The sequence below is a fragment of the Lampris incognitus genome, chromosome 5 (assembly GCF_029633865.1).
Source record: "Lampris incognitus isolate fLamInc1 chromosome 5, fLamInc1.hap2, whole genome shotgun sequence".
NCBI lineage: Eukaryota > Metazoa > Chordata > Actinopteri > Lampriformes > Lampridae > Lampris > Lampris incognitus.
This window is the reverse complement of record NC_079215.1, coordinates 63,917,076-63,930,462: the sequence shown is the minus strand read 5'-3', so window position 1 is coordinate 63,930,462 and position 13,387 is coordinate 63,917,076. Positions and strand designations below refer to the sequence as shown.

At 45.0% G+C, this 13,387-nt stretch overlaps 1 protein-coding gene across 1 annotated transcript in view; it reads left to right on the top strand.

The window, feature by feature from the left end:
- Positions 1-11,644, top strand: part of si:dkey-28b4.8 (sarcoplasmic/endoplasmic reticulum calcium ATPase 2) — a 58,826-nt gene extending 47,182 nt beyond the window's left edge. Inside the window, exons 20-24 of the mRNA XM_056281073.1 lie at positions 372-457; positions 2,194-2,327; positions 4,537-4,654; positions 6,558-6,692; positions 9,042-11,644. Coding sequence (XP_056137048.1) covers positions 372-457; positions 2,194-2,327; positions 4,537-4,654; positions 6,558-6,692; positions 9,042-9,209 — 641 coding nt within the window. The 3' untranslated portion in view covers positions 9,210-11,644. The remainder of the gene's footprint in view (positions 1-371; positions 458-2,193; positions 2,328-4,536; positions 4,655-6,557; positions 6,693-9,041) is intronic.
- Positions 11,645-13,387: the final 1,743 nt, after the last annotated feature.

Genomic DNA, 13,387 nt, shown 5'->3' with positions numbered 1-13,387 from the left:
GGCTGGCGACTCCACATGTATCGGAAGAGGCATGTGGTAGTCTGCAGCCCTCCCCAGATCAGCAGAGGGGGTGGAGCAGCGACCGGGGCATCTTGGTGGAGTGGGGTAGTTGGTCGGATACAGTTGGGGAGAAAAAAGGTGGGGGGGGGTAGGTAGAGGTTCAGTTCAGGGATAAAATAGTTCAGATTTTTTTACCACCTCAGTCTTGTTTTTTGTAATTTTTGCAGTTGTACCTGTCAGTTATGATACCATTTTACTCACCAGCTTCCTTTTGGAGAGTTTGGACCCGGGACCGACCTCTTTCTAATATCTGTTTCTGGGTTTATCTCACTCTGTCTCTCTACAACTCCTCCTCTACCTTCTCTGTTCAGGTTATGTGGGAGCAGCCACGGTCGGAGCTGCAGCCTGGTGGTTTTTGGCTGCTCATGATGGACCTAAACTTTCCTTCTACCAGCTGGTAAGCAAACGCTTCATTTCGAGACCTCTATGTCCCTTCATCCACCAGTCTCTCTGTCTGTGTGGTTTAGTATACTCCAGGTCAATAGGTAAAAGCCTAAAAGAAGCCATTAATGGTAATGCTTGATGTACTCGTGATCCTCATAAAACATATGGTGAAATGTTTGTTTACAATTTATACCAGTTCCTGCGTTTTTTAATCACATCAGCTCCTATAAAGCTGTTGATTAATTACTATCAAACTTGCACAATTTTTCGGAGATCGGTGGTTTGAATCCCCGTGTTACCTCGGGCTTGGTCGGGCGTCCCTACAAACACAATTGGCCGTGTCTGTGGGTGGGAAGCTGGATGTGGGTTGTGTCCTGGTTGCTGCACTAGCGCCTCCTCTGGTCGGTCAGGGCTCCTGTTTGGGGAGGAGGGGGAACTGTGGGGAATAGCGTGATCCTCCCACACGCTACGTCCCTCTGGTGAAACTCCTCACTGTCAGGTGAGAAGAAGCGGCTGGGGTGGCCGTAACTTGATATGTACAACTTGAACCTTTTCACCCGTTTGCTGGGAGGTGCAGGTGAAGGTTTGTCGACAGTTGTGTGCATGTCGTTGACATTGATCCACGGCAAATCTTGCAGGCATCGTGGAAAATATGCCACTGTCAATAGCACGCGCCAACAAACAGGAAACTAGTATGACCACTGCAGTAGAAACCGGAATCGGCACTGTGCAGCTGTCCCGGTCGCTGCTCCACCCCCTCTGCCGATCCGGGGAGGGCTGCAGACTACCACATGCCGCCTCCGATACATGTGGAGTCACCAGCCGCTTCTTTTCGCCTGACAGTGAGGAGTTTCACCAGCAGGACGTAGCACGTGGGAGGATCACGCTGTTCCCCCCCCAGTTCCCCCTCCCCCTCTGAACAGGTGCCCTGTCCCACCAGAGGAGGCGAAAGTGCAGCGACCAGGGCACATACCCACATCCGGCTTCCCACCCGCAAACACGGCCAATTGTGTCTGTTGGGACGCCCGACCAAGCTGGAGGTAACAAGGGGGATTCGACCTGGCGATCCCCATGTTGGAGGCTGCAGCCTGACAGCCGTCTGCTATTGAGAGATAACCGACCACAGGATGCTTGAATTAACTAATCAGAATAACAATATAGAACCTCCTCTCCATCTTTTTGGCTTGATCACCACTGTTTTTTTGATGATTCATATGCAGATCTACACCCATTCATCTTCATTCTGTTTTGCTCAAACATGTAAAGGCAGTAAAAGGCTCCAATTTTTATTTTTACTTTTTTTAATAACATGGCTTTCCTTTGGCTGATTTGCCTTGCCTTATATTTCCAAAACATAGGTGAGCATATCAATGACACCAGTATGAGACTAACGAATAAATAAAATATAACGACAATGGGGAATTCTTATCAGTTGGCCCACCCCTACTGGCTAGCAAAAAAGGCTAACCATTGCTCGCTAACAATTTCTCATTTTTGTTTCTACTTCTTGTGTTTTTTGATTTTTCATGAGGCTTCTGATATTTTTTCTTAATTGCTTCTTGGATCCTTCATCAAACTTAATTGCTAAAACAAAACGGTTGCTAATGGAGTTATTAGGTAGGTAGGTGTTTCAGAAGGTGGACGAATGGGTTAGGGGACAAGTTATTTGGGTTGGTAGGTATCATGTCCAAGATTGTACATTATTTACATGTTTTACCATTTACTCTTCTGTCTACTCTCCCTGCCCAGTCCCATTACCTGCAATGCAGCGAGGGCCACAGTGAGTTTTCAGGAGTTCAGTGTTCGGTCTTTGAGTCCCCGTACCCCATGACCATGGCCCTGTCTGTCCTGGTCACCATCGAGATGTGCAACGCTCTCAACAGGTTAGAGCAATAAGAAATAAGATGCACCACGATGCTGTTCATCACCGAATATGAAATGAACATGAAGCCAGAAACGCCAGATGTCCAGACAGCAGTGAAGGCTTCATTGAATTGTCTTTTCAGAATCAGAATCAGGAAGACTTTTATTGCCATGCGCCCTACATGCACTAGCAATTTTACGTGGCGTTGTTGGTACAATTATTAAGTTAAGAATGCAAGAAAAATACTGCCGTGAATAGAATAAAATGAATAGCAGTAACTTATCATTGGAGACATGAACCCTCTCACTCATTCACTCATACATATACACACACACATACACAAGCCTCTTCTTTCGGGCCAAAAAAGAGCTTTGGCGGTGTAAGCAAAAGCTACAGATGCCGCTTAAGCCTCCTACAGACTGTGCGGTTTTAGCAGTCCTATAAGTTTATTGCAAGCCACGTTGTGCGATATGGATCTAATAAATTTGGGTACGACATCAAGTGTGATGTATGTAGACTGTACGATGATAACACTACTGAATCACAGGCTATGACACGAAGTCCATAAAAAGGCCATCAGTGTTTGTGCTGCATCAGCGTGTGTAATCAGTCTACGCCGCTGGTAGAGCAACGTGACGCCAAGCAGCAATCCAGTCCTTTCAATAGTCGCCGCAGCTTGTGTTGCTCGTTTTGTTGAATCCACGGCATTTGGGTCACAGATACTAACAGTGTGTTTGTTTGTGTTTCGCGCCAGCAAAGATTGTGCGTGGCGTTGATTTGCGTGTCACTCTGTGCTGCATTTCTGTTGGCTGGTTAGCAGACGTAGGTCGTAGCAGCAGTCACATCGTGAGACGGTCATCCTACATTTCTGACAGTCAGACTTTTGTCCCAGGTTATCTTCGGTTGCAAGACCGTAATAACAGCCATCTCTGAACCTGCCTCACAGTGAGACGTAGGACCACCGTTTTGAACCTGTCTCACAGTGAGATGTAGGACCACCGTTTTGAACCTGTCTCACAGTGAGATGTAGGACCACCGTTTTGAACCTGCCTCACAGCGAGATGTAGGACCACCGTTTTGAACCTGTCTCACAGTGAGACGTAGGACCACCGTTTTGGAGCCATGACTAAAGATGTCGTCACGTTTAGTCGTCTTTCGTCTGAGACGGCCCACACCACACAGTCTGTAGGCGAGGACTCAACACGCATTGACCAAACCCACGATCAAAAATTGACAAAGCTGGCCGCTCTGATGGCGGAGCGGAATGAACCGCCGTTCTTGCAACCCGCTCGTCACGTGGCTGGGAGGTTCGTATCCCAGACTCGCCGTAACCGGTCACGACCAGAACATCCACGGGGTAAGACATTCATTAGGACACCCTTACCCGAGGGATAGTGGGTGTAGATCGGTGTAGTGTTCGGGGACTCGTCGTTCTCCAGCGACCACTCTGGCCCATCCGGGCATCTGCAGCCAAGCAGCCGAAAGCGTTCTCCCTACGTCTCCTTCGCGGCCTGAAGGTGATGCGATCCATGCGAGGAGGCTTCAGCGTGTAAAATAGCGAGAGAAGCCGACAAGAGTTTGAAGGAAGCTGGTGTTACGACTATCTCCTTCCTGTGGAAACGTGAGCCAGGGGAGTTAAATCGACAAGAGTTCCGGCCATATGCCATTGGGTTAATCGGGTGGGATAAAGGGGAAATCTAGAAATAAATGTATATTTTAAAAATTGACAAAACTGCTTGCGCGTGCGTGCTTATTTGGTTTTATTTGAGACGGTGTTTTTCTTGCGTTCTTAATTGTACCAACAATGCTAAGTAAAATTGCTAGTGCATGTAATGCACATGACAGAAGTCTTTCTGATCTGATTCTGAAAAGAACATAATTCAGTTAAGCCTTCATTGCTGTCTGGACATTGGGCATTTCCGGCTTCATTCAAGCCAGTGTAACCATTTCAGCCCTACTATTCAGTGTTATTACACATTTCATATCCAGTGTATTACACAGACTTACATGCACACACAAATACAAAGAACAAAACCAGTACAGATACGTAAAGCTCATTTCAGACATGACACTTGCACATTAAACGGTGTTCATTCTTGGCTGTTTGCAGGACAGAAAGAACCAGCATCATGTGTGTTTTCCTCACTCTGGCTGACGCAGTTTAAAACAAATATTCTGGTTGTGCGTTCAAACGTTTAAAGGGTTTTCTTTTTCTTTGTGCTTCCTAGTCTGTCTGAGAACCAGTCCCTCCTGAAGATGCCCCCCTGGTCTAACCCGTGGCTGGTGGGAGCCATCTGCCTGTCTATGGCTTTGCACTTCCTTATTCTATATGTAGACCCTCTGCCTGTAAGTCTGCGTGTGTATTTGTGTTCCATACTTGGTGTGGTAGGCCCTCTGATGGTGAATCCGATACGTCTGCATTTTTACCAGTTTTGCCAGGGAGGTTAAGAAAATTAAAATAAAGATAAACAGAGAGCGAACAGATCAATGCACTGAGAAGCCGATTTCACTTTAAGTCAAGTCAGTTTTATTTGTGTAGCGCAGTATCCCAAATTACAAATTTGCCTCAGGGGGCTTTACAGCAACACAACATCCTGCCCTTAACACCATCGCATCGGATAAGCAAGGCTCAGCGTTTTCGGTTTTTCTTTTTCAAAGCCATGCAGCATGCCGAATTTCGCCACAAGAGGACACTGTTACATAACCTCACACGAACAGGAACAACATTTGGATCCGTGGAAGCATAAAATCCAGGTATTTTTCGGTGAAAATCGGTAAAAACCGAAAACGCTGAGCCTTGCCGATAAGGAACAACTCCCCAAAAAACCTTTAACAGGAAGAAAAATAGGAAGAAACCTCAGGGAGAGCAACAGAGGAGGGATCTCTCTCCCAAGACAGACAACGTGCAATGGATGTGTGTAGAGAATAAAACACATGTTACGCAATACAACATTGAAAGAGGATAACAGAATTATAATGGAATTATAAAATATATGAAGAATATGAGATAGGGTGAGGAGCTCGGACATCCGGAGGGAGCTTGGAGTAGAGCCGCTGCTCCTTCGTGTCGAAAAGAGCCAGTTGAGGTGGTTTGGGCATCAGATTAGGATGCCTCCTGGGCGCCTTCCTTTGGAGGTTTACTGGGCACAGCCAACTGGGAGGAGACCCCGGGGTAGACCTGCAACTCGCTGGAGGGACTACATGTCCAATCTGGCCTGGGAACGCCTTGGGATCCCCCAGGAGGAGCTGGAGGGCGCTGCTGGGGAGAGGGCGTCTGGAGTGCCCTACTTAGCTTGCTGCCACCACGACCCGACCTCAGAGAAGCGGCTGATGATGAATGAATGAGGAGTATGATGAGGAGGATGCCAAGCAGTGTCCAGATGCCACCGGAACAGCCCAGGACCTGAGCCACGCGACCACCATCACCATGTAGACCTGACAGGAGCACAGACTACACATGCACACAGGGGAGACTCGCATCACACCGTCCACATACATGGGAGAAGAGACATTAGTCAACCATCGGAGAGAGAGAAGGATATAACGTTGAACTTTAACCCAGAAATCCCATCCGTTATTCAGAGAAGAAATGTTGGCGAGTTTGAATTTATATTTGAACTGTCATGTCAAAAGTGTCTCATGTCTGAGACTCTGTGCAGTGGTTGATATTTATTTAGTTGTCCAACATGTTTTCCTGTTTGTATGGGGAATGGGCGTTGGGACATAAGCAGAGACAATAATCTCTCAGATGAATCTATCAAGGAACGGTGCAAAATATGGACATTGACTTTGTGCCACATTGTCAAAAAACACTTAGCAGAGAGTTGGCTTCTTCAAAAAACTGTCAATAATAATACACATCAGTTTTAAGATTATTTGGCAATCTCTCTCGATCAGGCTTTTAGTCATCACCCTCCATTTCCCAAAAATAATTACTTTTATAACTGTTTTCTTGTTTAGTGGCAAATTGCAAAATAATTAGGTGATTTAAGTTTTTGTCACTTTAAGCATTCATTATTATAAATATATCTATTGAAATATCTAAACACAGTATAGCTATGTTTATATCTATCAGTTTGTCTATAGTAATTTAAAATCTTGCATTCTTTTATTTTCACATATTTTTTTGTTGGTATGCAAATTCAATTTAGATTTTGTCATTCGAATTTAAAGTGGCAGCCTTATTTTGCTCGGTTGGTCTCGATCTACCTGCCCCTTCACCTCCACCCTCCCTCCTCTGCTCCCCCAGGTGATCTTCCAGATCCGTCCTCTGACTTGGCCCCAGTGGGTGGTGGTGTTAAAGCTGTCACTTCCAGTCATCTTGATGGATGAGGCCCTCAAGTTCCTCGCCCGCAATTACATCGAACCGGGAAACCAGCTCCAGGTAAAAAGACAGTCTTTGAAAGTGCGATAACTTGCCACAGTAGCGCCACCCTGCTCGGAATTCACAGCTGCAGTCTTATACTGCAGTCGCACTTGTGATAATGTCTGACAACAAACCAGTGTGCTCAGTGGATAAACACAAACGAGCAGAATGGTAATAACATTTTTGTTAGGTTCTTTTTTCATAATTTGTGTTCTTCATAAACCATATTAACAAAAGATGATGACATTTTAATTTAGCAGACAGCTATCAAAATACAATACAATACAACTTTATTCATCCCCGAAGAGCAAATTGGGTCTGGGCTGAACATACAAAACATGACATAGGGAAAAAAAAACAAAACAAAACAAAAATTCAGTAAGACATAGAACCAACCACACAGGTACTAGAACACAAAGTCCAATAGTAGAGTGCAAATCACAATTAACGGTCCTTCTGTGTGAATGCCCTGTTCACAAGGTGGAAAGCCTCAGGACAAAGGTGGCTTTGCACTGGTTTGTTTGGCACAGGGGTTGGTGCAGGCGGTGACCAACAGGGGGAGCATCTCAAACTGGGGATGAAAGACATGTATACTGGCCCCCCAAAATGTCTTGAGCTTTCCTGATTGTCTGCTGTTTGTAGAAGGTGTCTAAGCTTCTGAGAGGGACATGATGATCTTGAAACATAATTTCACTATCGCTTGGAGACTATTTTTGTTCTTGATGGAGAGTGATGGGAACCAGCATAGAAATGAGAAACATAGGATGCCTTCAATGAATGCGCTGTAGAATATTTGGAGGATAGATTTTTGGACACCGAATGAGTTTAATTTCTCAAGGAAATATTGACATTGGTGGACTTTTTTGAGTATTGACTCTGTTGAATTAGGACTTGAGGGTGTTGTCAAATATGGTGCCTAGATACTTGTGTTGTTCAACCATGTCCACCTCTTCACCACGTATAGTTACAGGAGTCATCTGATGGGGCTTTGTCCTAAAATCAGTGACCATCTCCTTGGTCTTAACAACATTCAGCTCCAGGAGTGCACTGTCACAGCAGTCTATGAATAGAGGGCGGGGCCATATTCTTGGTCTGACCTCAAGAGTAGCCAGAGCAGGACGGTATCGTCTGCACATCTGACCAGGTGGTGGTTGGGATGGGAGCTCTAACAGTCAGTGGTGTATAAAATGAATAGGAGGGGGACAGGATACACCCTTGTGGTGAACCTGAGTAGGTGCACAATGTGTCAGATAATGTGCCATTTGTGAGGACTCTGGAGTCTGTTGGTCAGAAAGTTCATGACCCAAAGGATGGGGCCTTGGTCCAGATTGAGCTTTGTCCAGTTTCCTTGCAAGGATGGTGGGCTGCATGGTGTTAAAGGAAGAGGGGAAGTTCACAAATAAGAGCCTGGCAAAGTCTCCCCTGCTTTCCAGGTGTCTGTGGATGGTATCAAGAAGAAACAGTTTTACAGCATGAAACCCCCTGCTAGGCTGGTAGTTGAATTGGAAAGGGTCCAGGAGATCGCCAGTAGCAACCATGATTTGGGACTTGACCAGCTTCTCCAGGACCTTCAAGACAAAACATGTGAGGACTACGGGCCTGCGGTCATTGAAGGAGCAGGCCTCGTCCATTTAGGGACAGAGATGATGGTCGACATCTTCCAAGATACCAGGATCATCTCTAGGTTCAGGGAGGGCTGAAAAAGCAGTATAAAGACCCCACTGAGTTGTTCAGCACAGTGCTTCCTACCACAGACTCCATCCGGGCCAGCAGCTTTATTGGCTGGAGTGACCTTGAGAAGGCATAGCACATCCTGTTCTTGGAGGGTTAGCTGAAGTGAGGCTGTGTTGGTAGTCTACTGTGTCAGATGCCAGGTCAGGCCCCTCAAAGCGGGTGTAGAACTTGTTCAACTAATTGGATAATGGGGAGTCACTGACTGCCTCCACAATCCCATGTCTCCTCTCAGATTCGGTGATAATGGCGGCCATGTATTTGATACCCTGCCACGCTGCCCTGTAGTTACTTTGCTTAAACTTCTGTTCAGTCTTGTCTTAGAACCGAGTTTTAACCTGGGTGATAGCTTGTTTCACCCTCTTCTTCACCTGTTATTTCTCCACAGTTGTTTCTGAGAAAAACTCTTTTACTCATTGAGGATGCCCTTGAGCTTCTTAATAATCCAGGGCTTGGTGTTGGAACGATTTATCCCATTTTGGAAAAACAAGCTTCATATTATATTCATACCGATTTGGCAAAGGTGCCTTCTATTAATCAGCATAGCGTTTAGCCATTATCTTTCTAAATGCCCCTAGCCAAACGCTGGTTCTCTGTCTGACTCTTCTTCTATTTTTGAAACTAAAACCCTTACAGGAGGACGAGGAACGGCTGGCGGCCGGCGGGGGCCTGGTGAGCGCCGTGAGTGTCCGGGTGAGCCAAGCGTTCAGGGGCGTCTCCTGGTCCTTTGTGTTGATCTCCACCCCGCTTTTGGTCTGGATCTTCAGCCTGGACTCAGACATCACCAACATCTTCTGGGAGTGATGAGAGGAAAGAGAGGGACAGAACAGGGAGGTGGCAGGAAAGAATTGGGAAAGGTAGGAGAATAGAGTTAAAGTGATATTGTCAATCCAACATTTTTCTAGGAGTGGTAAAGGAGAGAGAGGAGGAGCTTTATTTTCAATGGAGGGAAAGCGGGCGAGGCGGGGGGAAAAAAGGAGCAAAGCTTAGGGTAGAAAGTTAATTTTAACACCATGAAGGAGGTTGCCTTTGGAGCAGAGGAAAGAAGAAAATACAAACAACTACTTGACGGTATTAAAGGAGACAGTAGCTGTAAAAATGTCGTGGAGTTTGTTAAGAAATAAAAAGTTTGGAGGGAGAGAGAAAAGATCTAGCCGGTAACTGACAACCAGATGAAGAACAACTGGTGAGAAATAATGTAAGATGGGTGGAGAAAGCAAATGAGCGGCTAAGGCAGAGATACAAAAAAAAAAAGAAAAGGTTGTGAGTCCAGCATCATATAAACACACAGACACACACACATACACACACCCCCACCAGCTTCACCATCAGTCAGTAACACACGTGGATCTGTGCTACACGGTAGTCGACACAACAGCATCAGGACAGGATGAAGAAGGTCACATGACTCTACTGAGCAGTCACAATGCATTAAACGATGCAATGCAAAAAATGCAAAAACACAAACAAACTAAGCAACATCATATGCACTCTCAGCGGATTTCCTTTCGGACGCTTCACGTACAACTAAATTTAAGCATTTAAGTAAAGACGGCCGGTGGACGACTGCGTGTCGGTGCCCATCGCATACTTGACATGTGCTGGGGGGGGTGGATGTTCAGTCCGTGGCCATCTTGTGACTGTCCTCTCCTGCAAGATGTCGACCGGCTTCTGCTCACGTCAGGTTTACATAAACTCGCGTCGGCCGTCCCGGATGTCCCTGGGGGTTTATAATACTGATGCTGGATTGAAACCTTTCGTCAAAAACCCGAGTGAGAGAGCTCCTTTTAAATATTTGGATAAGGGGGGTAAAACAAATCCATCATCTGAGAGGCGGTCAGTTTGAAGTTGTGGGTATGCGTAGAGAGGGATTGTTTATTTTCAGGTAATGTGTAACGTTAACACTCCTAACGGTTAGACTTGACTCCCTACATGTAAGACAAAGTAGCTTTCCAAGTAGTGCGACTATATTTAAATGGTTTTTTTTTTATTTGAAGGCTTCTGTAAAGCCCTATGTTATTTTCTCTGCACTATCGTTGCAATACTGAAGTTATGCGGGGTGGACGTCTTGTTTGTTATTAATTTTTATATATTTTTTTTTAAGTCGATCTTCCCCGAGACCGCCCCCCGCGCTGGTGAAACAGAAATAAGCCTAGAAGCTCGTGGTCGACCCGTTTCTGACGAAAACGGAGCAACGGCGAGTGTTTTGAGGGGGAAATGTGTTTATTTGTACATTTCCTGCCCGTTAAAGGCGCGTCGTTTCTTCATCGTACGCGTGCTTGTGCAGAAGGGGAGTCGTTGACGTGTGCAATAAGAGACACTTCTGCTGCCCGTTTTCTGTAACCAGCCATGACACACACTGCATGAACTCCCTCCCCACACTTCCCCCCCTGGTTTTATGTGTAGAAGTATTAATAAAGGTCACACGGCGGTGTGCGAAAACCCGTTATTTTTTTTTTTTTCTTGCCAAAAAAACGTTCTCCGTTCTCCTTAACACCATTCGCCCGTGATGGACTTAAAAAAAGACGCCCGTGTAGGAAACCCCAAGTGTGTTGTTGTTGTTTTTATACATCTTTTTAAACGATTACAGTCGTCACCAGACAGGTGAAAAGCTACGTTGTGTGACTGTAATGTGGTACTTCATTGTGACGATGGTAGAATCGCTCGCGTCCCTAACGAGTCGATGTCCAGATGAGGCGGTTCTGCTACTGGACACGGCACGGCCCCCTTTTCTTTCCCTTCACACATCCCATGTCTCCCGTGTCGCAGCTGGAAAGGTGGAGGGAAAAGAAAAACTATGGCAAGAAGGGGTTGGCTGCTGGTTCGATTCCCGTTCAGCACAGGCGAAACACCAAAGAGCCGGGGAGATGCAGCAGTCAGGCGACAGATCCCAACAGATGACGCCGGTTCTTTCTTTTTTACGTCACGCCCGGCCGCAGTTAATCTCCGCCAATGCAATACATCGTTTACGCTCTGTCTCGTTTAAAGATCTTGTTAAATATTATTGTTTACATCCGTTTTATTATTTACACCCATGCCACCGTGTAAGGGCACTGAACAGACAATTCATGCATTTGGGAAGGAAGTGAAGACTAGACTGGAAAGGGGAAGGAAGGGCAGAGGGATGGCTCACTGGGATGGCAAGATGAAAAAGAAAGAAAGGGATTTTTTTTTTTTACCTCTTTGCAGGCTGTCATTGTTAAATAAAAAAATAAAATAAACCAAATAAGAAAATAAAACGTTGTCAAATGTCAGTCTCTTTAGTACTTTAATACAAGTCCCACTTCTTTCCCCCCCCTTCCTCTGTCACGCTCCTTTTGTTCCTGAGTTTATGAGGCTTTATTGGACTTAAAACACCGATAGATGCTGCATTCAGAACAAATCTAGAGGTAATATTAAACACATTATCGATCCATATTTTAAAACTTTGAACTGATGATGATGATGGTCATGGACGGAGTCTGATGGTGACACGTGATGGAGGAGGCGGTTGGCAGCCAGAGAGCAATTTGTTTATGCCGTCGGTTAACAGATAATTCCATGTTTTTACAACCCGGATCTTACCGTTGTAGATCATGTCATCGTGCGTGTTGGTTATGAAACAATCTTCCTCACCGGCTTCATTTGGATACTCCTCCTCATCCATCATATCGCTCAGCTTTACAAAAGTGGTGCAACTGGACACGTTTATGTTCAGTTTCAACGGCTTGTTGCAACTAAAGTCAGATAACGTAGAACCTCAACATGCGCCTCGGAGCTACAAATAAAGTTTGCCATAACTAAACCCCACACCATTTTAGCAAGTTTACTGACAACTACGGGTTACAAACCATTTAAAGGTTAAACATGGCAGGCTGGTCTTAGTACTCTGTGATGTCAGCATAGCAGGATAAACACAGCTGCAGATAATAACATTAATGGATCTGTTTGATTTAACAGCATTGACACTAACTAGTCAATGGTACTGCCTGGTTCTTTTAGCACACCTACATCCAACAGATCCTTTATTAATGTTATTGGCTGTAGCCTGTGTTTATCCTGCTATGCTAACGTCACAGAATACTATATATATATATATATAACATCCAGTGATTCAAGTAAATTCTTTGAGACAGTACAAGCCTGTGTCACTTGTACTGTCTCATTAAGAAATTACTTGAATCACTGGATTATTCTGCTCCTTATTTGTTGAGCACTTTTCCTATCGTTGAGCGTTTCTTTTAGCAAAATTATACCTATATAACTCAGCTGTCAATAAAGCTTTATTGACAGCTGATGATTGCTTGTGGCATGAAACAGGCTTGTACTGTCTCAAAGAATTTACTTGATTTACTGGATTATGTGTGTGTGTGTGTGTGTAAATAAAGGTTAGCCCTGAGAGACCCTGCCTGAACTGATTTGAAAGAGGCTTGATGGCCAGGGAATACAGCATTCCAGATAAGGGAAAACCTTATCTTACACCTCTCTGAACAGAGACAGGTCAGCTGAGCCCATCACCTACCTTTAACTTAACACTTTACCTTTACACTTTTACCTTTAACTTTACACTGGCTCCAGAGGACAACAACTTAATCCATGAAATAAAGTTTTCTCCAAAACCAAAGCCTTCCAAGTGTTTTAAGCAAATAACGGTGATCGACCCCATCAAAAGCCTTCTCTTGATCTATAGAAAGAAGGCTCCTGGAGTCCAGCTCCTGGAGCTTAGATATATCAATAATGTCCCGTATCAAAAACAGACTATCCTTGATTGTACGGCCAGGAACACAGTACATCTGGCTATAATGTACAACAGTATCCATACAGTCTTTGAGTCTATTTGAAAGATATTTTGCAATTATTTTATAGTCTGTACATAATTATTAAACCGGTCTCCAGTTTTTCAGTAAGCCAAGATCTCCCTTTTTGGGACGGCCCTTCTACAACTCAAAAGGTAACGCCCCAGAATCCAAACAGTCTCTAAATACTTCATCTAAGTATGTCCA